This window comes from Ahaetulla prasina, chromosome 6 (assembly GCF_028640845.1).
Source record: "Ahaetulla prasina isolate Xishuangbanna chromosome 6, ASM2864084v1, whole genome shotgun sequence".
NCBI classification, from domain to species: Eukaryota; Metazoa; Chordata; class Lepidosauria; order Squamata; family Colubridae; genus Ahaetulla; species Ahaetulla prasina.
Window position 1 is genome coordinate 84,992,828 of NC_080544.1, and position 26,546 is coordinate 85,019,373.

Consider the following 26,546-nt stretch of genomic DNA (forward strand, 5'->3'; position numbering starts at 1 on the left):
ATCTGCTGAGACCCTACTTAACTTTTAAAACCAGCAATTGTTGTAAAGTGACTGTCTTCTGCTTGGCAAGAATAAGAAAACATTTGGCTTCCAGATGTTTTGGACTAATCAGCATAGCCTATTGTCAGACCATAAAAGACACATCCAGATGGGATTACACTGCTTATTCTTTCAGAAGGACACATTTACCCCATGTTTATCTTTTTATGACCACATTCCTCCAGATAAATGCATTCAACTGCATGTATTAGAAGATAATGTTTGGTATTCAGCAAGACATGGTAAGAAGATTCTCAGGTTTAATAATAACATTTTACTATTTGACAGATATGCAAAATGTAAGGGATTCATTACAAGTTACAACCTCCAGAAATGTAAGCTGCAAGAATTTCCATGTATTAGCAGGAAGTTGGACTTAATGACTTTAGGGGCTTTTAACTGTGAGATTACATGAGACAGAAACCATTTAAATGGCTCCATGTGGTAGCTATTGTCATATGGCGAGATGGTATTTCTGCCAACATGCCTTCCCTCAAAACTTCCACTGTGACCTGGCTCACCTCTCTTAGCTCTCCTGACATGAAACTATTTAAAGCAGATGTCAGCATATAAATTTACTCTTAGTTGCAAAGACAGGAGACATAAGATCTCTGGAATTAAGCTCGCAATTCAACATTATCTAAAAATAAAGGGCAGGCTACAAGCCAATCATGTGTGCCAAACATTCAAATTAGCAATTTTCACCATAAATGGCTCTTCTTTAAAATGGAATTGTCTTATGACAATTTTATTTCAGTGTTCTTCTCCTTAAATCTCCTCTCATTAAGAATGCTTTTAAAAATTCTCCAACTTGTCATCATTTTTATCAAAATGACAAATCATTCTTACAGCTGGTATGTCATTGTTATATCCCATAAAAATAATTAAGTTATTTGGCATAATTTATTAAATGTTAACCCTAAGAAGCAATAGAGTTTGTGCACATGAAAAAGGTTTTTTTATCACGATTGGTGTAATTAATATACTAAAAATATAAAACGAATCACCTTTATCCAAGAATATCATACTTGCACTTCATATTTTATTACCCATTCCATAATCTGATTATTCTTATTGTATTAATATTACTAATGGTTATTGGCTAAATTCAACAAAGTAATAGTAGACAAATCAGAATATTTCATCAATGCATCAAAATGTATATGATTTTACAAGCAGTACAGCAAAAGATAGGCATATTCATAGAAACTGAATATAAATCATATTGTTCATGTTGCACACAGACTAAATAAAAATTGTCTCACTAGTTTGTTAGGTCAAGAGCAATTTTTTTTGCATCCTTATAAAAATGCAATACAGCAAGACATGGACAATTGATTCAATAGACCCTTTTCTACAAGGACAGAATCTTAGCTCATATGGGATTTGTTTTGTATTTGCCTTCAAGAACTGCTGACAATAAATTGTACCAATGTTATTATTCTTTAGAGTTTATGGACTGTTATATAGTGTGGCCTAAAGAAATGGGCCTATCGGCTGAAGATGATGTTCCTGGGTAAGACAATTTGACCCCGTTGCACTTTTAGCTCTTAAGTATGCTGTTTAAGGACAGTAAATATTCAGTTATTTTTATTTAGTATTAACATTGGAACAGAATAATAGAATAACAGAGTTGAAAAGGACCTTGGAGGTCTTCTAGTCCAAACCCCTTCTCAGGCAGAAAACCATTTCAGACAAATGGTTGTCTAATCTTTTTTTAAAACCCTCCAGTGTTGGAGTGCCACAATTTCTGAAGGCAAGTCATTCCACTAATTAATTGTTCTAATTGTCAAGAAATTTCTCCTTAGGAATGATTTTAAGATTCTGATCTCTCTTTGTACATTTAGACTAAAGAGTTCGGCCACATGTTCATTGCAAGAAAGAGAGAGAAAAAGAGAGAATGCATTACTCAACTGTATTGGAATAATCGTAAATGCATATTGTCTAGCTTGCAAATAATTGCCTAGGGGTAGGTTACATCTAGGATGGTTGAACATTTCCTCATGAAGAGGATTGATTTGATTGATTGATTGATTGATTTACATGGTGTCCAGGGCCCAAGAAGACAGCTTGTCCTCTGGAACATTATTTCCAGAAATTAGACAGCTGTCCTTTTATAAAACCTTGAAGATCTGGTTTTGTTACTTAGCCTTAGGCCCCAAGTGTATGTTTGAGTTGTATCATGGTTAATTGTTGTCTTGGTTGTTTTTTTTAATCCTGGCAGCCATGTATTTATTGACATTGATTTGTTGCACAAGTTATAATATTTTTTTACTTACAATCATTGTGCATTTCCAGAGTTAAATATCTGGAGATGGGCAGCTGTACAAATTAATTAAATAGATAACAAATGCCAAATAAAATAAAAATATTCACACAAGTATATTTTACTATTTTTCTTCAGGATTTGTGGTGTTTTTTTTAAATGCAAGAATAAACTTCAAATAACATGGGAAAATAGTTCATAGTGGTATTTTTTTTTAAAAAAACAAACTCGCTAGGGAATATTCTGTGAATGGTGTGTCCTCTCTACCATACCAGATTCCATTACAACATAGAGAAAAGGCACTGTTCAGCATAGGGCAGCCCCCATATTTCTCTGGTCAGAAATATGAATTAAAAACATGTTTTGAGAGAGATCCTTCTGAACAAAGATGATTGCGAAAAGATATAGTTACGCAAAAACACATAGAGATTCTCCTGGGGAATTTTATGTAAGAAGGAATTATGTAACAAGGAACAAGAAAAACCAGAGAAATTTGTTTTATAAAAAGTGGGTTCATGCAATGATTTACGTCAGCAGTTCGGTGGTGCAAGAAAAGCTCTGAATAATAGAGAAAGTTCCAAAGGAAATGGATGAGGATGTTGTTAGGAGTGAGTTTAAAATACCCTCATCAGTCTGGAATATGGTTCTTCAAACAGCCAAAGCCTTTTACCTTTGCAAAAGGAAAAAGGAAAAAAAAAGCTTTCTGTTTATCTACTTAATTTTCCAGATTGTTTTAAAACTTTAGAAATTCTTGTGGTGTTTTTGGGCTGGCTTGTTTGTTCTGTTATAACATACTTGTTTTTCTGTCACATACCACATTTAATTAAAGTGAGGGAAGACAGGGAGGTGGCGAAAGAGATCATCATACAGTGATAGAAGTACACATCCATAATCTTTTTTTCCATCTCATAAAAATGACTATGTAAGGGAATCTTGGCCTTGTAATTGAAGAACACTGGATGCACAAATGTTTCCTGCCCCTAGTTTGCAAGCATATTCCTGCATAATTCTCCTATATATGACCTGCTTATAGTCATTAGATGTATTTATAGTTAAATGTGTATAATCACATAAATAACTATAATAAGATAGTAAAGCTGTTGTGCCATAAATAACTATAGTAATACATAACAAAAAACTTTAATAACATAAATAAAATATAATAACTAGTTACATGTATATAATAAATTACATGAATAACTAGCAGATTGAAATACGGTGAGCTGAGTTTCTGTTAAAACTAAATTATCCACTGCAATCCTATCATTACTTAAATCAGGTTGCTGCACAATTTGTGTTGCAACAAATTTCAGTTCCTTGGGAGCTGGGAATGAAGCAGCTGAAGAGGCCTTGATGGGGGGAATAAAAACAGCAGGCAAAGGCTGAAAGTCAATCCTAAAATATACAGGATCAGAAGTGAGACCACACTTTGAGATCAGGCAAATAACCATGGCTAGTTTCTTTTCTTCTCATGACTGGGATGTCTTGTATGGGTTATTCTGAGAAGTTAAACAAGGTCTGATTCTGAAGAAATTGCTCAACAATCAGGTTAGTGGGCAGAATAATAGAAGTTTTGCTGAAATTGCTATTGGCAGCCATCAGATGTCGAAACCCAAAATGTCATCATTATGGCTCTAGCAGCCACGTGCTAACAAAGGTTGCCAATTCTCCTTCTTCTTGGAGATTCTAAAAGCCAGTGAAGAACGAAATACAGAAGTCAAGAGTCCATCCTTCAAACACCTAAAGATGTGATTTCAATAGTAGCATTTGACTTCTGTAGCCAACAAACAAGGGATAACGAACAGCTGAGGAAGTAGAGATCTTTACTAATTGTAGCCTTAGTTATCAGACTCCTTACCATCCCTCTTGTTCCGGCACAGGCATTTCCAGGAACCAAGGTGTGAGCAAATGATCGTACAATGTACTTCTTTGAATGACTAAGAAAACAGAAACCATGTACAAACTCCCTTCCTAGCAGTTCTAAATAAAATGCAGTATCCAAATAACAACTCTACATTTTTTTAGGATGCAATATTCCAAAGTGCCAATATTTATAGAAAAATATTTTCCCAGTCTCTAATTTTAATGACTCTGAAATAGGTTGGTTAAGCGCAAGTGGCTTGGCTTCAAATCGCGTAGGGAGATGTGTAGATGTTGAATAGTGACAGAAAACCCAGATCATTTTATGATCAGAAGTTGTTGTGTTGCTATTCTCATTTCTGTTTTGTCTTCCATGTTTTAATCACAACTAAATGTAAATATACATATAATCACAACTAAATGTAAATATACAGAAATGAGACATTTCATCAGATGGCATAATTGTTGCTTTGAAAACAGCCAATGTATGTGTAGAGGCTATGCCACCTACTGGCTGTAAATGAAGTGTACTATTACTAAAGGTAAGGTCAGAAATATACAGTAACCCCATCAAGTGACAGATTTGTACTTATATTAGACAGCAACAGCATATATTATTAGTTCTCAGGTTTCTTGCAACATTTAAAAAGGGACAAAATTTGAGAATATTTACTACTTAGTTCTCATTATAAGCATGTCTCTCTATGTATTTCACTCTTAGAGTAAATAACCTTAAGGTAGAGTATGTAAAGAACTGAAAAATAGATTTTGGAAAAGAAACAGTGATTATCCTAAATTGAACTGGAGAAGAGCCACCAAAGGCTTCAACATTTATTAAAACTATTGATAGCCTATTAATTGCACAACAATTCATCCTTAACATAAGCAAGTTTGTTCTGCATTAAGTTGCTATTACTCAGTTGTACAATTTGTGGCTGGCCTATAGATAAAATTCAGGTTCCATTCACAGGATCTCAGGTTAAAAGACTGCACTTATATTGAAAGTATCTACCAAGAATAATGTTAACCAGTATTTAAATAGTCTTCGGAATCCCTGTTCCAAATTACATCATCATACAAATCTAAAAATAAAAAGTAAGAAACAAAAAAGAGATGACGATAAAACTCTTAAGGATGTTGGAAAAATTCAACAGCATGCAGTCTGTTACTATATGGTGAGTATTTGTGTAAACTGAAGGAAGAGAAGTACTACTGTTATGCTATAGGTGTTAAGCAAGAACAGAGTCAGTTTTGCTCAATTTCATTGGACCTATTTTTTTTTCAAATAAGTGTATGTCAGGTCACACCTTAATCATATTCAAATCAAGATATTTCACAATATATATAGAAAAATGGCAGTAAAAGTCTAACCAGGAAAAATCAGATACACTTGCCAGGGATTGTTTCACCTTTCACATTGCTCCAAAGAAACTCTATAGCACTATACCACTGAAATAATTCAGGGAAAAAATTCTAAACCCAATACCTAGGCCAGCCAAGATAGTATTCACACAAGAGGCAACTGATGCCCTGCTTAAATCCTCACCAGCTCAAGGGCGGCCAATAGATGGTTTAACGTTTACTGTGACATCTGTTCATTTATTCCATTCCAAACAGCAAACCTAACATAACCATATGTTCTGACAGGCAGGTCATAGAGGAGTCTTAATTCACTGGTATATATTTTTGAGTGATACAATATAGGTTGTAGGATGAGTCACACTCAGGGGTGGACTGCTGGGGGTTCTCAGGGGTTCGGGAGAACCTCTAGTTAAGATTCTGTGCAGTTCAGAGAACCCCAAAATCTCACTCCTGGCTGGCCCTGCCCACTCTGCCCTGCCCCTCCCAGGAGTTTTGGATACAGGTAAGTACAGGATATGCACAGAGGCTTGGGGAGGGTGAAAAATGGGTTTACCAGAAGTTTGGAAGGCCAGAAACAGGCACATTTCTGGCCCCCGGAGCCTGGGGAGGCCGTTTTTGCCCTCCCAGAGACTCAAGGAATTTGCCCAGGGATGGCAAAAATACCCCCCTCACCATGGTGCAGGAGGCTGACTAGGCCACGGCCACCATGGCCACGGCCACCCAGCAACCAGGCAGAGAAGCCCTTGCTAAAATTTTTGAAGCCCACCCCTGGTCACACTTTCAAAGATAATCCTAAATTTTAGATAGGACATGATAGTATATCTGTAACGGTATGTCAGAATGACCTTGGGAGACAGGCTGTAAAGCCGCAGAATACATAATGGTCAGACAAGCTGCAGCTGAGTCCACAGAAAGAATGAGGGCATGGTAAAAAACCCAAAAGAGATCCTCTCTAGTTTATTGGGCTGTAAAGGCGACGGGGGAAGAGAGATACTTTCAGACTTTGTAAGATTCTGTTACCATAATTTTACAATAAAGTTAGGGCTATATATACACATTTGTTATAAGGTATGTATGCATTTATATTTACACAAGTGTGATAATTTTTAAGATTTTCTAGTCGAAGTCTTAGAAATAAAGTAGAAGAGCCACTGGAAGAAACAGCTATAAGGATTAGCCCAATTTGTGAAACATTTATGATTCTGATTATTCTTAAAAATATTTGAGACCAATGAAATATAACCTCAAATTTTATCTTTCATTTCTTGAAAGTCAAGTTATTATCATTTTTTTAAAAAAAGATGCTTCTTATGAAACAAAATTAAAAGTCCCCAAATCATGTTAAAATATTATTATAGTACTATATAATGTACGGGAAACACAAGGCAACGATGACAGCTATGAAGCAATTTAATTGTTTTCTAACTACAAGCAACAAAATATTTGAATTTCTACATTGCCTATCAGCATACGACAAATAATGCTTCTTTCTATAAATATCACAATATAAAATATTGCCAGCATATGGACCAGTATTGTTCTATTACTAAATGTCTAATGCAATTTTCATTAAAAGTTACATATATGTACAAAACTGATTTGTTTATTTGTTTTCTATTAAAGATCTGGAAGACAAAATGTATAAATTGTATTATGTTTTCATTGTTAAGATTATCAAAACAGTATTTTCTTAAACTAAGAAACAGACCGTCTTCATTAGCCTTCAGGCTGGTTTGCAAAGTCTTCTTTCCTGTATAGCAAAAAAAAAAAAATAGTTAATAAATTCTAGTCATGAAAGGTGGAGTTCATAATATTTATTATTCTAGATGTAATGTTATCACCACTAACCTTTTTTTAAGAGAAGACATAATAAACCATTAACGCACAACCTGCAATCCAGCCAATCATGAGAAGAACGGGTACAACATACTTGGAATACGGCAATGGCTCTGCCTCTAAAAAGAAAGAATGAAGATTTTATTTACACAATGGGAAAATATTTTTTAAAAAAATATGATTGACTATAAGCAAATTTGTAGCTCAGTTGTCAGCTTTGGAAGCCGTACTAGGCCGAAGGTTTCCATATGCTGCCACAATTCTCCTCTGTGGGAAAGGAAGGGAGGAGGGTGGTAGTGCAAGGATATTTACGGGACCGCCTACTGCCACCGGTAGCCTCCCATCGACCAGTGCGCTCTCACAGAGAGGGCCTCCTTCGGATACCGTCAGCCAGACAATGTCGGCTGGCGACCTCCAGGGGGAGGGCCTTCTCTGTGGGGGCTCCTGCCCTCTGGAATGAGCTACCTCCGGGGCTCCATCAACTCCCCAACCTCCGGACCTTCTGCCGCGAGCTGAAGACGTTGTTGTTTCGACGTGCAGGACTAGCTTAAATGTAGTTTTAAATTGGGGCTTTTAAATGCGTTTTTTAATTGTATTTAAAATTTTTAGGTCGTATATTGAATTAGTTTTTATACTGTTTTTAATCTGTATCATATGTATTGTGGTTTTATTGGCTGTAAACCACCCTGAGTCCTTCAGGAGAAGGGCAGTATACAAATTTAATAAATAAATAAAATAAAATAAATAAATGATTAGACATAACAACACATTTTTCCTGCTGGTCAAGGTCAGGCTGGGTTTGAACTGGAGAAGGAGTTTCGGTTTTCATCCAACTGTGCCAGTTTACCTATGCTAGTAAAAGAACTTTGAAAGATGCTGGTTTCGGAGTCTTTTCTGCAGGTGGTGTTTTCTGGAACGCTGACATCAGTAAGATGAACATTTGGGATGCATTCTTTACTGAATAATGCATATGATATATTCTTTGCAAATGTTACACATAATAACATTTTAGAAACTGCCATTTAAATATATTAAATCAGATGTTCAGAATGATATTCTATTTGTGTATTGAGGGCAGATATCATGCCAGAGAACATATCCTCCTAGGTCCTTCTGGATGACATAGCTTAAGTTATAGGACCCAAATACTCTGCCTGATCTCACCGGGTACATAGAAACAACTGGGCACAAGCAGTCCATCAAATAAATGGGTCATATATCATGAACAGTTTTACAGATGATAAACTATAAAGTTTATCTCTGGTCCCATGAGATAGACTAGAACAAAAAAATCAACACAGGAAGGCTAAAATTACATTTACTGGGATTGATTATTTATTTATTTGATTTTTATACCGCCCTTCTCCCGAAGGACTCAGGGCGGTGTACAGGCAAAATAAAACAGTACAATATACAATTTAAAATGCAATTAAAAAACTTATTTTAAAATTGGCCTGAAAAGTATACAATGAACTAAAACCCCCATTTAAAATTAGTTAATAAGAATTTAAAATTTAATAAAATTCAATTTAAGCCAGTCCCGCGCAAATAAAAAGATGTGTCTTCAGTTCGCGACGGAATGTCCGAAGGTCAGGTATTTGGCGTAAACCCGGGGGAAGTTCGTTCCAGAGTGTGGGAGCCCCCACAGAGAAGGACCTTCCCCTGGGGGCCGCCAGCCGACATTGCTTGGCGGATGGCACCCTGAGAAGTCCCTCTCTGTGAGAGCGTACGGGTCGGTGGGAGGCATGTGGTAACAGCAGGCGGTCCCGTAAGTACCCAGGCCCTAAGCCATGGAGCTCTTTAAAGGTAGTGACCAAAACCTTAAAGTGCACTCGAAAGGCCACAGGTAGCCAGTGCAGTCTGCGCAGGAGCGGTGTTTTATGGGAGCTACGCGGAGCTCCCTCTATCACCCACGCAGCTACATTCTGGACTAACTGAACCCTCCGAGTGCACTTCAAGGGGAGCCCCATGTAGAGAGCATTACAATAATCCAAGCGAGAGGTAACGAGCGCATGAGTGACCGTGCACAAGGCATCCCGATCAAGGAAGGGGCGCAACTGCCAAACCAGGTGAACCTGGTGGAAGGCCCCCCTGGAGACGGCCGTCAAATGATCTTCAAACAACATCCGTTCATCCAGGAGGACACCTAAGTTGTGCACCCTATCCTTTGGGGCCAATAACTCGCCTCCAACAGTCAGCCGCGGCTGCAGCTGACTGAATCGGGGTGCCGGCATCCACAGCCACTCCGTCTTGGAGGGATTAAGCTTGAGCCTGTTTCTCCCCATCCAGACCCGTACGGCTTCCACGCACCGGGACAGCACTTCAACAGCTTCATTGGGGTGGCCTGGGGTGGAAAAGTACAGCTGGGTGTCATCCGCGTACAGCTGGTATCTCACCCCAAAGCCACTGATGATCTCACCCAACGGCTTCATATAGATGTTGAACAGAAGGGGCGAGAGAATCGACCCCTGCAGCACCCCACAAGTGAGGTCCCTCGCGGTCGACCTCTGCCCCCCTGTCAACACCGTCTGCGACCGGTCAGAGAGATAGGAGGAGAACCACCGATACACGGTGCCTCCCACTCCCAATCCCCCCAACCGGCGCAGCAAGATACCATGGTCGATGGTATCAAAAGCCGCTGAGAGGTCTAATAGGACCAGGGCAGAGGAATAACCCCTGTCCCTGGCCCTCCAGAGATCATCCACCAATGCGACCAAAGCTGTCTCCGTGCTGTACCCGGGTCGGAAGCCGGACTGGAACGGGTCTAGATAGACGGCTTCATCCAGGTATTGGGGTAGCTGTCGCGCCACAGCACTCTCTACAACCTTCGCAACAAAGCGAAGGTTGGAGACTGGACGATAATTACCCAAAATAGCTGGGTCCAGGGAGGGCTTCTTGAGGAGGGGTCTCACCACCGCCTCTTTCAAGGCGGCAGGGAAAACCCCTTCCAACAAAGAAGCGTTGATAATCCCCTGGAGCCAGCCTCGTGTCACCTCCTGAGTGGCCAGTACCAACCAGGAAGGACACGGGTCCAGTAAACATGTAGTGGCGTGAAGCCTCCCCAACAACCTGTCCACGTCCTCGGGAGCCACAGGGTCAAACTCATCCCAAATGGACTCAACAAGACGTGTCTCCTCTCCCTCGCTTGGATCATCCCAATTTCGGTCCAGACCATCCCGGAGCTGAGCGATTTTATCGTATAGATAACCACTAAACTCCTCGGCACGTCCCTGCAACGGGTCATCCCGCACCTCCTGATGAAGGAGGGAGCGGGTCACCCGAAACAGGGCAGCCGGGCGGTTATCTGCCGACGCAATGAGGGTGGAGGCGTATGAGCGCCTTGCCTTCCTCATTGCCACTAGGTAGGTCCTAGAGTAGGACCTAACTAGTGTCCGATCAGCTTTGGAACGGCTGGACCTCCAGGTGCTCTCTAGACGTCTTCTCCGGTGTTTCATCTCCCTCAGCCCCTCGGAGAACCAAGGGGCCAGACGAGATCTGCGCTGGGTCAGAGGTCGCAAAGGCACGACACGGTCCAAGGCCCCAGCCGCGGCCCGCTCCCAGGCCGCGACTAGTTCCTCAGTCGTGCCGTGGGCCAGATCCTCAGGGAATGGCCCAAGCTCCGTCAGGAACCTCTCAGGGTCCATCAGGCGCCTGGGACGGAACCACCATATAGGTTCCGTCTCCCTGCGATGGTGGATGGCGGTTCGGAAGTCTAGTCGAAGGAGAAAATGATCGGACCATGACATCGGTTCTGTTAGTAAATCATCTAGTTCCAGATCATTTAACCACTGTCCAGAGATATAAATCAGGTCCAGTGTGCCTCCCCCCATGTGCGTGGGGCCATCATTTACCCGAATCAGGTCCAAGGCCGTCATGGAAGCCTGGAACTCCCGAGCTGCAGTCGATAGCAAGCCAGCCGATGGCAAGTTGAAATCCCCCATGACTATGAGTCTGGGGGTCTCAACCGCCACAGAGGCAAGTACCTCCAACAGCTCGGGCAGGGCTGTGGTCACGCAGCAAGGAGCCAGGTACGCGATCAACAAGCCCAACTGATTCCTATGGCCCCACCTCACATAGAGGGATTCACAACCGGCAATCTGAGGAACAGTGGCCTCCCTTGGCTCTAGATCTTCCTTAATGACAACTGCCACCGCCCCACCCCTACCTTGGGCCCTCGGCTGATGAAATGCTCGGAAACCTGGAGGGCACAGCTCAACGAGGGGAACCCCCCCCGGACCCAACCAGGTCTCTGTAATGCCCATAAGGTCCGCGGACTCCCCCTGAATAAGATCGCAAATCAGGGGGGCTTTATTAACCACGGACCGGGCATTACCTAACATCAAGTAACACAAGTATAGTAACACAAGAAGAAATTGGATTATTTTATACCCTATTTTCCTTCTTGCCATTGAGTAAATTAGGGAGGTGTCCATTTGAGCCACTTCTACATATGAACTGGATGTTCAGGACTTAAAAAATGTTTTACATTATTTACATTACATTATGTAAACTTGCATAATTTTGTCAAGACCATCCATATAACCAGCACCTTGAAATGCACCCGAGGCTAACTAGTAGTCAGTTTAGCTCAGAGAGAGCAATGGAATCATATTGGCACACTGAGAGATGCTCATCACTTTCTCGGCAACTACATTTATATTTTTATTTATATATATATATATATGTAGGTCTTTGGTTATTCGGGTTTTCTCCCGCGTAAAATGTGCATTGCTCCCAGAAGCACGAAGCTGAAGCCTGAAGATGACGAATGAGACTTCGTCGAAACGTCGCCAAGACACTTCCAATTTTAAGCGGGAGAAAACCCGAATAACCAAAGACCTACATACAAATACCCGCAAAAACCTCAGAAAATATATATATATATATATATATATATATATATATATATATATATATATATATATATATATATATATATACCGTATAATTTTTATATAATGTATTGTAGGTCATCTATAAGCAGTATACAAGATCAATGACAGCCTTGCAGGGTAAGCCAAATAGAATCAAAACCAGATCAGCTATTTTATTGTAATGCTAGATTGACAGACACTTGCAAGTCTGAAAGTACAATTCTTCCCCACCCCTGTCTCCTTTACTGTTTGTAAAACTAAGAAGGGAACTCTCCTGAGAATTTTCACTCATTATCTAGCTGTGGGCTGTGCTCAGAGGTCTCCAACTCCTGAGCCATGGCCCACTACCAGGCCATGGCCTATTCACAACCGGGCCACACGAGTGGCAGGCGGGCACACACGCATATGTGCATAACTCAATTTGAACAAGCAGTGGGCCTGTGTACATGCACACACATGCGCACCTCAACTTGTGCATGTTGAGCTGAGTGCATGTATGCCTGCTACTCACATACTCCAGTTCCCTTCTTCCCCCCACTCCCAGCCAGGCCACCAAGCTGCAAAGGTTGTGGACCACTGCTGTATCTTATCTGACCTGACCAGGCTTTTTGCCTGTTCTCCCAAAGTTTTTTTTTCACATTCCATTACATAATTATAGCTGCATTAAAAGAAGTGGAAGAGAAGAATGCATTATCCATCATTCAAACATCATCAGTGCTGAAACTGAACCTGAAAGTGACGATCTCTCAGCATTTTAAAAAATATACATTCAGATGCGTATTGTAATGAATTTTCTAAGCTGTTTTATTTTTAAAAAACCACAATTGCTTAGGGCAATTCCTTGGCATGGTTTTAAACTAAGGAAGCCATCTGCCTATGACATCCTAATTAGGAATAAAGTAAGCTACCTCATTTACTAGACTTACAATAAAAGATACTTTGTTTGTGTTAATAGTAAAGAGGCACTGAGTCAGTTTTGAATTTATAACTTAAAATGTGCAGGCTCTAGGATTTGTGTGTGTGTGTATGTGTGTTGTGTGTATCCATGTGTGTGTGAAAGAGATAGAGAGAGAGAGAAAAAACTAGGTCAGTGGATTAATACCAAATACTGTAGCCTGATATAAATACTGAGTGGAGCATGACAGAATGTACCATTAAAATGTACTGGATGTAAAATAATGCACCACACACATATTGTAATATGAATCTTGAGTCCAATCATTTTTTTTCAGCTGTATAAATCAGGCTAAGACAGAAGACAGACTCTAAAATGGGGGTGTAGCCATTAAAAATTAAATTAATATAACATAACATAATAACAGAGTTGGAAGGGACCCTGGAGATCTTCTAGTCCAACCCCCTGCTCAGGCAGGAAACTCTACACACCATTTCAGACAAATGGCTATCCAACATTTTCTTAAAAATTTCCAGTGTTGGAACATTCACAACTTCTGCAGGCAAGTTGTTCCACTTATTGATTGTTCTGTCAGGAAATTTCTCCTTAGTTCTAAGTTACTTCTTTCCTTGATTAGTTTCCACCCATTGCTTCTTGTTCAACCCTCAGGTGCTTTGGAGAATAGTTTGACTCCCTCTTCTTTTGGCAACCCCTGAGATATTGGAACACTGCTATCATGTCTCCCCTAGTCCTTCTTTTCATTAAACTAGACATACCCAGTTCCTGCAACCGTTCTTCATATGTTTTAGCCTCCAGTCCCCTAATCATCTTTGTTGCTCTTCTCTGCACTCTTTCTAGAGTCTAAACATCTTTTTTACATCGTGGCGACCAAAACTGAATGCAATATTCCAAGTGTGGCCTTACCAAGGCATTATAAAGTAGTATTAACACTTCACGTGATCTTGATTCTATCCCTCTGTTTATGCAGCCCAGAACTGTGTTGGCTTTTTTAGCAGCTGCTGCACACTGCTGGCTCATAACTAAATGGTTATCCACTAGGACTCCAAGATCCCTCTCACAGTTACGACTATTGAGCAAGGTACTACATATCCGGTACCTGTGCATTTTGTTTTTTTGCCTAAATGTAGAACCTTACTTTTTTCACTGTTGAATTTCATTTTGTTAGTTAGCGCCCAATGTTCAAGTCTGTCAAGATCCTTCTGTATCTTGAGCCTATCTTCTGGAGTGTTGGCTATTCCTGCCAGCTTGGTGTCATCTGCAAATTTGATGAGTTCCCCATCTATCCCCTTGTCCAAGTCATTGATGAAGATGTTGAAGAGTGCTTGACCTAAAACAGAGCCTTGGGGTACTCCACTGCATACTTCCCTCCATGTGGATGTAGTTCCGTTGAGGACTACACGTTGAGTGTGGTTGGTCAGTCAGTTACGAATCCATCTGGTGGTGGTGCTGTCTAGACCACATTTTTGTACTTTATCTAGTAGTAGCTTATGGTCTACTTTATCAAATGCTTTGCTGGAGTCCAAGTAAATTATATCAATTAATTAATTATTAATTGATTAAATTATATCAATTAAAGTAATTAATTAATTACAATGAATATAAATTCATTGTAATTTAATTTAAATGCAAAAGTTATGTTTCATTTGTCTTATAAGTTGCCTTGAATGCTCTCTAGTCAAAAAAGAATTAAATAAATCATACCAATACCCACCTAAAGAAATGTAAATCAACTACAGAGGATTCTTGTGTGTGTGTGTGTGTGTGTGTGTGTATCAGTAGTGCGTTTCAAATACCGGTGATACCAGTTCGTTATCGATAGCGTGCAGGGGTGCTCACTTGCTCGCTTTGCGAGCGTACGGCGCTTCTGTGCATGCATAGGCCTTTTTTGATGACATCTGGGTGGGTGGGCGGAGTCTCCCGCTGCTGCCGCTACTGGTTCACCTGAACTGGGGCGAACCGGGAGTAAACCACCATGTGTATATATTTATTAGCCTATAGGCTATATCAGTGATGGCTAACTTTTACGTCACTGTGTGCTGGCCTGCGTTCCGAAAATGAATTAAAGCTTATCTGAGAGGAACGGGGGATACTATTTTCCTCTCTGAATGATACCAGTCAGTGGTGCTAGATGAAAAACGCTCAGTACCCCAATTGCTCCAGTGTGGGTTTTCTTAGGGTTCCCCTGTACTATTTAATATCTTCAGGAAGGATGGTTATTGTTATGTATTCATGTTTGTACCTTTAAATATTTGAGCGGGAAATCAGCACGTTGCTGATTGGACGAAGCCTCCAGCAGAACTGTATAAAAGGAGAGGTTTTTCCCCCCAGCCTGTTGCTGGGTTCACCCTATATTAAAGAGCTGTTGTCACTACCCTGGTCTCCAGCCTCGTTACTTCCAGAACTTAACATTGGCGACGAAGGTGGGATCTCGAGGCTGAGGAGAACCAGAACCGAGCTGAAGCACGATAGACCCGAACCCAGCAATCCCAGGGCAGAAAAGCGGAGATGGCCAGTTACACTCCGCCCGCACCGTTTGACCCGGCTAAAGAGAAATGGGGAACGTATATGACCCGTTTCGAAAGTTTTCTAGAAGCCAACGAACTGCACGGAATTCCGGATAACCGAAAGAGGGCTTATTTCCTAAGCCACTGCGGTCCGGAGGTCATCGACATCGCGGAAGCCCTGGCAGAGCCAACGCCGTTGCAGTCGGTGTCGTGGCCAACTCTGCAGACTTTACTAAGAAACCATTTCACCAACGCCGTCCAAATACGTGCGGCGGTTTGAATTCGGAGGCGAAGGCAGATGGAGGCGAATCCATGGTGACTACATGGCGCCCTAAGAAGCGTCCAAGGACTGCGGATACCGTGACCTGGGCGAGGTGCTCCTCGAGCAACTCATCCGAGGTCAAAGACATCCGTTTGCGGCGACAGCTGCTGGCAAAGAGCAACCTCACGCTAGCCAACGCTCTGGGCGAAGCCAGAGCACATGAAATGTCCTCCCAAGCGGCAGAGACACTGCAGAAGCCGGTCCCACAAAAGGCGGCGAAGGCAACTCCGGTGCACCAGGAGGAGGTTCAGACCGAATCCGGCGGTGAAGACGAGGAAGGGGTCTGCCGCACCGAGAAACGCGACAAAGGGGACCGAGACGAATGCGGAAGCTGCGGGGGTCAACACCAGCGCCAACGCTGCAAGTTTAAAGACGCGACATGTCGGCGGTGTGGGAAGAAAGGGCACCTAGCTCAAGTTTGTCGAGCGCCCAACCTTCCGCCGAAAATTCAAATCGGCCAATCAGGCGCGGAATCGGCAAGGCGGCCCGCGATTGGCTCAAACAAAAAGGCGCGATTCCAACCAAACAACTGTGGTCATAGGCCGCGCCTCGACCAAAGTGGAGAAGAAGATCTTCACCAAGCCAAAAATAGAGGGAGTACGGTGCCGGCTTGAAGTAGACACGGGATCAGCGATCACCATCATGTCCTGGGACACTTTGGCGAAGTCGCTGCCGTCCGTCGCGAAGCGCCACCTGCAAGCACAACGGCTACGAGTGCACGACTACCAGGGGAATCGCATCCCTGTTCGAGGACCACCTCCGTCCGAGTCGATACGGGCCACATAAAAAGACCCTGCCCATCACGATCGTCGAAGGAACTCTGCCCAGTCTGTTGGGACTAGACTGGTTTCGTGCCCTGGGCATGGGAGTGACTGGCATCTACAGAAGTGACTGTAACCTGAAAGACATTCTCTTTAACGAGTTCGAAGATGTCTTCAAGGACTGCCTGGGCAAGTACAAGGGGACCCCTATTTCCTTCAACTTAGACCCCCAGGTAGCCCCATTAGGCTTAAGGCGAGGAGAGTCCTTTGCCCTAAAACCAAAAATCAATAAGAAGCTGGATAAGCTCATTAATCAGGGGATTTTGGTGCCAGTCGATCACGCAAAGTGGGAGACGCCAATCGTCACCCCCATAAAACCGGACGGGTCAATTAGAATTTGCGCTGACTACAAGGCGGCGCTTAACAAAGCCTTACAGAAAAGCGCTTACCGGTTCCGTGGTGCAACACTTATTGCACTCTTTGGGGCAAGGGCAAGTCTTTGCAAAGTTAGACTTGGCCCAAGCCTACCAACAACTGCCAGTAGGCGCCCGCACAGCTGAAGCCCAAGCGATTGTGACGCACAGGGGGCCTTCAAGTGCACCGATTGCAATTTGGGGTCAGTGTGGCACCAGGGCTGTTCCAAAACCTGATGGAACGACTACTGCAGGGGCTCCCAGGGGTAGTTCCCTACTTCGATGATGTCCTAATTTCAGGGGAAAACATGGAGGAATTGGGGGAGCGGTTAAGAAAGGTCTTGAGCATTTTCCGGACAGCCGGATTAAAAGTCAAGACAAACAAATGCCAGATAGGGTCGAATCCGTCGATTTCTTGGGCTATCGGATAGACAAGAAAGGAATTCACCCTACTGAGAGCAAGGTTAAGGCAATTAGGAAGGCTCCAGCGCCCAAAAACAAAGCAGAGCTGCAGGCATTCCTGGGATTGGTTAATTTTTACGCGGTCTTTTTAAAGAACAAAGCAACCGTTCTTGGAACCGCTGCATAGGCTCTTAGGAAAAATACTGTTTGGTCTTGGGGAAAGTCAGAAAATAGGGCTTTTGAAGCAGTAAAGAACCTGCTCTCAAGTGATAGCCTGCTCATCCAATATCACGACTCATTACCCCTAGTGCTGGTTTGCGATGCCTCCCCTTATGGGGTGGGGGCTGTACTCAGCCATAGACTTCCAAACGGCACAGAAGCCCCCATAGCGTTCTACTCTAGAACGATGTCCTCCCCAGAGAGGAACTACAGCCAATTAGACAAAGAAGCACTAGCCATTGTGTCAGGGGTCAAAAAATTCCACGAGTATGTCTTTGGGCGGAATTTTGAAATCGTGACTGACCACAGACCGCTACTTGGGATACTGGCTGGCGACCGCCCAACGCCTGTGGCACTTTCGCCACGCTTGACCCGTTGGACTATATTCTTAGCCGCTTACTCCTACAAGCTGCAGCACCGACCAGGAAAAGAAGTGGGGCATGCAGACGCGTTAAGCCGATGCCCACTACCAGGGGCGACCGAAGACCCCACTCCGGGACGCCCATCCTACTTATTGACTCGTTGGACTCTGGCCCAGTCACATCTAAGGAAGTGGCTCGGGCATCATACCGACATTGTGTTAAGGACTGTACTCGGTTGGGTACAGAGAGGGTGGCCCGCTGCGCGGGCGAGCAGTTCAAAGAATTTGTTAAAAAGCGAGATGAGCTCTCGGCTCAAGGGGTGCCTGTTATGGGGTGATCGTGTAATAATTCCTGAGAAGCTAAGGGAAAGGTATTGGACCTCCTCCACGAGGTCACCCAGGGATCGTAAGGATGAAGGGTTAGCTAGAAGCTATGTATGGTGGCCACTCATGGACGCAGAGATTGCTGAGAGGGTAGGGAAATGCCAAGCTTGCCAAGAGTCCAGACCTCTACCCCAACGGCCCCAGTCAGAGAATGGGAAAAGCCCCAAGGGCCCTGGTCAAGAATCCACATTGATTTTGCTGGCCCTTTCACGGCCAAACATTCCTAGTGGTTGTGGATGCATTTTCTAAATGGTTGGAGATCATAATCATGAAATCCACTACGGCCGAAGCAGTAATCGCAACTCTGCGCCACCTATTCGCAACTCACGGGTTGCGGACACTCTGGTGTCCGACAATGGGCCCCAATTCACGGCAGCCCAGTTTGAAGAATACCTGGCAGAGGAAGGCATCCGACATGCCCTCTCTGCGCCTTTCCACCCTGCGTCGAATGGCCTTGCAGGCGTTCCGTCCGGGCGCTAAGGAGGCATTGTCCAGGCTCAAGCCAGGTGACTGGCAAACAAAATAGACTTTTTCCTAGCCGTCCAGCACAGAACCCCAAGCACGGCCACGGGAAAAGCCCAGCCGAATTGCTAATGGGACGGAAACTCCGGTGCCCACTTGACCGCTTGAACCCCATTACACACCAGAGGGTTACAAGGAAAACTAGAAAAGACAAGGAAATGAGCATAGGCGACGGGTGTGGGCCGAAACTATGGGGACGGCCCTAGTTGGTTCGCAGGACAAATAATAAAGATAACCGGCCCAAAATCGTGCGTGGTAGAGCTACCAGACAACCGAGTGTGGGCGCCACATAGATCAGTTAAGAAACGAATAACTGACCAAACCGAACCAAATGAAACAAATCATGACCAATACCAATTTGAATCCACAGCTGACAATGACCGGGAGGCGCAAGACTTAGCTGAGGTCCCAGAGTTCCAGCGACGCCATCAGGTCCCGAGGAAGCAGCAGGAAAGTTCCAAAATTAATCCAAGGCCGGATGGCCAAGAAAAAGTCGGCCAATAATCCGGAGCCCGTTGGCCCAGAGAAAGAGCTGGGAGGAGAAAACAGCCCTCCGACCAGCTCAAAACACCACCCAGAACTGAACCGCGCAGGTCAGAAAGAACTAGGAGACGCCCAGGTTATTTGCGTGACTACGTCGAAAAATAACATGTAAATAAATATGTAAATAGAGGCAAAGTGTTTTCTGGGAGGGGAGGAGTGTTATGTATTCATGTTTGTACCTTTAAATATTTGAGCGGGAAATCAGCACGTTGCTGATTGGACGAAGCCTCCAGCAGAACTGTATAAAAGGAGAGGTTTTTCCCCCCAGCCTGTTGCTGGGTTCACCCTATATTAAAGAGCTGTTGTCACTACCCTGGTCTCCAGCCTCGTTACTTCCAGAACTTAACAGTTATCCATTGATTTAGGATAAGATGTAAACAATACCTTGACATCAACCAATTGTATATCACTACCATGAGTCAAACTGGAGATACTATTATTTCCTCCCCCTCACTTTCTGTAGTAAGTGGAGTATAGACAAAGTATAAGGCCTTCTCAGCAGTAGCCTCCAGTTTATGGAATTCCCATAAGTATGTAGGGTTTCAAAGCTACTGGCTTTTTGCAAACATGTTAAATTTGCTTAATTTAATCATGCCTTTGGCTCAAGCTTACTAGGTTCAGCATGATGTTTTTGTTTTTGAAAAGGAATTTTATTGCATTTGTTGCTTGTTTTAATTGAATCGTTGCTGTTTTATTATTTGCTGCCCAGAATCTGTTGGGAGAACGTTGACCTAGAAATATCATTAAATAAAGAAGCAAGCTTTTAATAGCAATCCTCCTGCACATTTAAATTTTGTCCTACTGTTACAGTGAATTTATAAACTAATGAAACTCAGGAATGTTTTTAGGAACATACCCAGACCTTAGGAAATCTTAGGTTCTCCCATAGAATAAATTGAATTATTGCCATTTATTCTTATGTTTAATATTCTTACTAGGTGCACAAAGTAAATGCTTGCGGAAATATATAATATAATTTGGCTTTAATAATATGATTCATGTATGTCTGGAAGTGTAGTATAAAGTCCCTGAGCTAAGTATACAGAAGCCAGCTAAACTAGACAACCTACCCATCATTATGGCATTCATTTATACAAATACCTTAATATTAGTTAATAGAACAAGAAAGAGCTATAAAAAGAACAAATGAATGCAACATCAAGATGCTTTTTTAACAAAAATTCAATTTAATGGAAGTCAGATGATGTCAAAGGGTCAGAGATGTCCCGCAGAGCTTCCCTGTGTCAGGAATCAGACAACAGCTGGCTGGGAAAAATGATTCCAGGGGAATTATTACAAGCAAGCAAGCAAATAGCTGACACAATTTGAGGAAACGTGACTGCTGCTTGCCAAAATGAACGTCTAGGGAAGCCAATGGGGAGACTCTCTAAAGAACAAAACTTAAGTATTCTACAGTGCCACTTGTAACAAAAAAAAAAACCCAAGTTCTATTTTTGAAGCCATTGTCCTACATTCTATTTAACTAAGTGTGTAGCCCTCAGAAAATAATCTTTCAACATAAGTTAAGCATAACAGTGTGGATTTCCAGTGGTCAGGAAAAGCATGCTATATGAATAACCATGATGGACTGCTGTATGATTTTCCTGTCTGCTATCTCTACTTCAGTATCGGAAACATTGTGATATACCATTTACCTAATAAAATCCAAGGCAAAATTAAAACTGGTTCACTACAATTTATTCAAACTTGCCTTTTGAGTATAGATCTGCATAAGTCCTTGATGGAGATCACTATACCTGTGGTGCCAAAATCTAGATTCCCAGTAGAAAGAAAATGAAATTCCCTTTGCTACCTAGTAGTGACCTAGATTTTGGCACTGGCACAAATCCTTTGCCCGTAGTAGCCTTCCTACAAAAGGTAACCTCTACCCATTTTTTTCCTGCTATGTATCAAAAATATTGTTTTCTGGCTTGTGCCAGCTCAGTGCTCACCTTTGCTGCCCATTTTTCTTAATTGAAAAAGTTTTAAGAAACAAAAACATTTTCCCCCCCTTTTTTTTTCCCCTCCCTCCCAGAAAACCCCCTTCCCCCCTCCCTCCCCCCCCAGCTTCCCGGGTCAATCACAAGGTATTGTTATACATAAACTAAAAATAGAGTAAAATTTTCCCTTCTAATCCAATTAACCTCATCCAAATCTTTTCATCTCCCAACCCCCTCCCCATTACATAAAATAATACTTCCTAATTATTCAAAGGCAATCTGATATTTCTTAATCTGATATCTGTTTTGTAGATATTCAATCCATTTTTTCCATTCAATTAAATATCTTTCCTGCGTATTGTCTTTCAAAAAAGCTGAGATTTTAGCCATCTCAGCCAAATTAATGACTTTCAATATCCATTCTTCTATTGTAGGTACCTCTTCTTTCTTCCAGTACCTTTGCTGCCCATTTTATTTTGGGAGAGGGATCCACCAATCAGCAGCCATGGTAAATATGCTCCAGACCCCACACCAAACCATCACAATGAACAAAGCAGAGAAAGATGTTGAAGTCCAGAAAGAATTTCTTAGGATGGGTTCATTTCTGTCCAGTTTCAAGGGAGTCCAGCAGGTGCAAGATCTCAGCAAATTGTTTGCTTACTTTTCATGTGATCTTCAGATTATCCATGCAGGGCCAGAACAAACAGTACTCTATTGAGAGTCTATCAGTTAACCAGAATTTATATTTCTTACCTTTTCCATTTCTAACATCTGTTTTTCTGCCAGTGCATTCTTGAATGTATGCTTGTATCTGTCTCTCTCTCTCTCTCTTAAAACTGATCCCATTCATTTCTGTAAACTTCTTGTAAAAAGATTGCAAGGTTCCATCTGTCTCATCCTTTTTTAGAGTGAAATATGCTGACCATGAGCTTGTCAATCAAAAGTTCAGCAGTTCAGCGGTTTGTATCCCTAGTACCGCATAACAGGGTGAGCTTCCACTACTTGTCGCTGCTACTGCCAACCTAGCAGTTCAAAAGCATATAAAAAATGCAAGTAGAAAAATAGAGACCACCTTTGATGGGAAGGTAACATCGTTCCCTGCACCTTTGGCGTTTAGTCATGCCGGCCACATGACCAGGGAGACGTCTTCAGACAGCGCTGGCTTTTCCGTTTTGAAACAGAGATGAGCACCACCCCCTAGAGTCGGGAACGACTAAAACATATGTGCGGAGGGAATCTTTACCTTTTACCTTTATGCTGGCCACAAAATTCAATGTAGGAATTTCATCAAGGTACAATCTACTCTGACAATGAGTTGTTCAGCGTATTATGACCCATGTATTGGATATTGCCCCATGGAAACAACAGAAAACAAATAAATGCTTTTGACTTGGATTCCAAGGTGCTCTGCTAGTAGAGAACATTTTCTACTCATAAAAGGACTGCATTTCACAAAAAAGCTGGTCTGGACATAGATATTATTCCATTGAGAGCAATCATCACACTCAAAAAACAGCTCCTTGCATCAGAATTATAGAGGAAAAAGCACCTTTATTTTTCCAAAACTTTTGAAGGCATTTTTGGCATTTGATCCAGTCTTGTACAATCTATTTACAACTTTAATATTAATGTATTAATTATTAATGGGTGATATTAATATTAATTGTTTTGCCTAAAAGTGCAAAAAATTTATCTTAGCAATCCAAATTCCATAGACATGGTTATATGTTTACCAACCAAACTAAGATTTGTATTTATTTTTTTCTTTTAAAATATCCATAATTCAGTCAGTCATAATACAATTCATAAAGATTACAGCCGTCTGAGTTAAGGTTAATAGTGACTACCAGTATTTTCAAACACTGAGGCCATTTCTTCTCTAATTAAACAAGGGAGTAACATAGATTTTGTCAGTAATGTTAATTAGCTGCAAACCACATACAATTTACGTAATGAAATAAATAAAAATAGATAAACATCAAAAGGCAGCATCTTTTTGCCTCTCTCCTTCACAAATGCTTTCAGTAGTACAACAAGTTATTACAACTGGCACGAATGTACAGTATTTGGATCTCATGATTTCATGTCCACAGAAGCCTTTCTGCAGCAGAAATGACATTCATCCGCCATTTTTTCAAATTTGGTGAAATGTCTGCATTTGATTCTGGGTTGGCCCAAGTTCTTTTGCTGTTTGAAACAGAAGCCAAGATACATGCCTTTTTTTCTGTGCACAAAATGAATCATTTTCAACTCTAGGGAAAAAATAATTAAAAATGGCTCCAAAATTTGGATCGTGTTGTATGATTTCTTCTGCTTAGAACTACATATGCTGTAAACAAGTACCTTTAAGTCTACAGAGAGCTCACCAACAAACAAACAAACAAACAAACAAAAACCCCTCTACATTTCTGAAGGGAAATAATTGTGTTGCCGTCTACTTTCAAGCGTTTTCTCATTTTAGCACATTTGAATATTTTCATATTTAGAAATCAAATATTACAAAGCTGCTATAAATCTCCCCCAATGCTCATACAAATGAAATTTATTTTTGCTATGGTGAGGGAAGCGTGCAAAAACAATTTGCTAATACTCACAGAGATAACCCTCAAATTGACTTCTCCACTGTTGACAATGGGAAAGCTATTGCTATTATTAAACACTAAACAAAATTGTTACAAGTGAATAACATTTATTTGATTCTAAAATATCTATGCATTGGGCGCACTGAGCTTTATTTTAAAATCTTACCTTGTTTCAATAATCTAGTTATGGCTGGAAATGCAATGTTAATTTAATAATTAACAATCATTGTAGAGCAAGTAATTGCTATGCTCAGACTTCAAGTGTTTTCTTGAAAATATCAGAGGTCTCACCTTTAAACACCTCCCCGCAAATGCCCATAAAATTACAAAACCATTAAAGTAAGAGTAAAGTAAGAATGATAATATCATCGACTATGTAAGGGAAACGTCTTAAATTTGAAGCAGACAGATTATTCAAAACCCATATTTGATGAATGAAACCAACAGAAACTCCCAGACTAAGTGCATAAGCTATTCGTATTATATAGTTACATGAATAACATTTCAAAAATATCTCAGTTTGTATAATACCTGTTCTGGCCATTGTTCTCTTGTGAGTCTAAACAGACTTGATACAATCCTCTGAGGCTGTTGTTGTAACTCTGAGCTTTCAGGCGGCTTTAAATAGAGCAATATTTGGAATGCCCAGCACCTGTTTCTCTTTGGATTGCCAGCATTTCACGTAACTTTATTCAAGAGTCAGAAAAGATAGTGTTGAGGAAGTTGCTCTTCATTATGCCAGTTCCAAATATGGAACAAACTATTAAAAACACAAACCAGTTGACCCCTTAATGGTCTCTGTTATATCACTGGCAGTTTTCGGTGTTGTGTTCGGCTGGAGAACACGTGACCAGTAACCAGCAGTTGATTGGTTAACCGCCAATGCTATAGCCGGCGGGAGAATTAAGGAGTTCCTATTGGCTGAGCTGTTGACAGCTCCAATATAAAAGGGCTGTCAGTTTAGAGCTTGCTTGCTTGCTCACCTCAGTTAATTGTTTGTAGTTAATAAAAGAACTGTTAATGGTTCTCCTGCATTGCCTCACTTCTTGCTGTTGTTTTGCAAATACAACATTCAGGAAGCCAATATTTCCACGTAGAGCTTGACTGACATGCTAGAATTAGGTGTGTATAGTTCCAGATATTATATCTGACTTTTGGGTTTGAGTATAGTTTGAGTATAGCTTATCGATCGAAAGGTCGGCAGCTCAGCGGTTTGATCCCTAGTGCTGCCGTGTAACAGGGTGAGCTCCCGTTACTTGTCCCAGCTTCTGCCAACCTAGCAGTTTCGAAAGCACGTAAAAATGCAAGTAGAAAAAATAGGGACTACCTTTGGTGGGAAGGTAACAGCATTCTGTGTGCCTTTGGCATTGAGTCATGCCGGCCACATGACCACGGAGACGTCTTCAGACAGCGCTGGCTCTTCGGCTTTGAAACGGAGATGAGCACCGCCCCCTAGAGTTGGCAACGACTAGCACGTATGGATGAGGGAAACCTTTACCTTTACCTATAGTTTGGAAGTCCCAGATGAGGAAATTATTTTGAACTTTAATCCTACATCTTTCTTGTGATAATGTATTCAAGCGACTATCTTTTTTTCAGACCAGCTCTTCCTAATCTTTAATCATAGCAAGCAGGTATCAGCTGAGCCCAAAATTTCTGTTGTTAAGCAAGACACTTGTTAAGTGAGTTTTGCCTCGTTTTATGACTTTTGTTGGCACAGTTGTTAAGTGAATCACTGCAGTTGTTAAGGTAGTAACAAGATTGTTAAGTTAATGTGGCTTCTCCATTGACTTTGTTTATCAGAAGTTCGCAAAAGGTCATCACACGACTCCAGGACACTGCAACCGTCATAAAAATAACCGATTGCCAAGCATCTGAATTTTGATCTTGTGACCATGGGAATGCTGCAACGATTGTGTGAAAAATGGTCATAAATCATTTTTTTCAGTGCTGTTGTAACTTTGAACGTTCACTAAATGAATTGTTGTAAACCGAGGTATATGAATTTTTGCTTTGCTGAGATTTGGGGACTTAAAGAAAATGGTTGAAGCCTATGGATGAGAATTTTATTTGAGTCTGAGTTTTTTCTTTTGCTGAAAGCCTATGATTTCCCAAGAGTTTCCTTTCTATCTTGAGGAAGGAGAATTGGTTTTTCCACTGCATTCCCATGGTGCTTTACATTTCTTCTGGTGGTAGTTTTGACCTTCTTTACTGCTTCAAAGAAGCTGTTCTTTGGGACTCCATCTCTTATCACCTTGCCCTTGCTCCCTGGCTCACCACCTTTTGAGTTATTCCTGGAAAAAATTCCCTAAGGCTACCTGCCTTGAGATTTAATTCAGACATAGAAATGGGGGAAATCGATGCATAGCCAAATGTATTCCTAGTGAAGGTAAAGTGAAGAATCATACTGCTCACCCCATGAGAATTTCACTCATTTTTT

At 41.6% G+C, this 26,546-nt stretch overlaps 1 protein-coding gene across 1 annotated transcript; it reads right to left on the reverse strand.

Annotated features, from left to right (window-relative positions):
* Positions 1-7,114: 7,114 nt before the first annotated feature.
* Positions 7,115-24,868, reverse strand: STRIT1 (small transmembrane regulator of ion transport 1). The gene is made up of 3 exons (XM_058187840.1): positions 24,638-24,868; positions 7,376-7,482; positions 7,115-7,277 (listed from the first exon to the last, which is right to left on the reverse strand). The coding sequence occupies exons 1-2, from the start codon at positions 24,648-24,650 to the stop codon at positions 7,382-7,384; spliced, it is 114 nt and encodes a 37-aa protein (XP_058043823.1). The 5' UTR covers positions 24,651-24,868; the 3' UTR covers positions 7,115-7,277; positions 7,376-7,381.
* Positions 24,869-26,546: the final 1,678 nt, after the last annotated feature.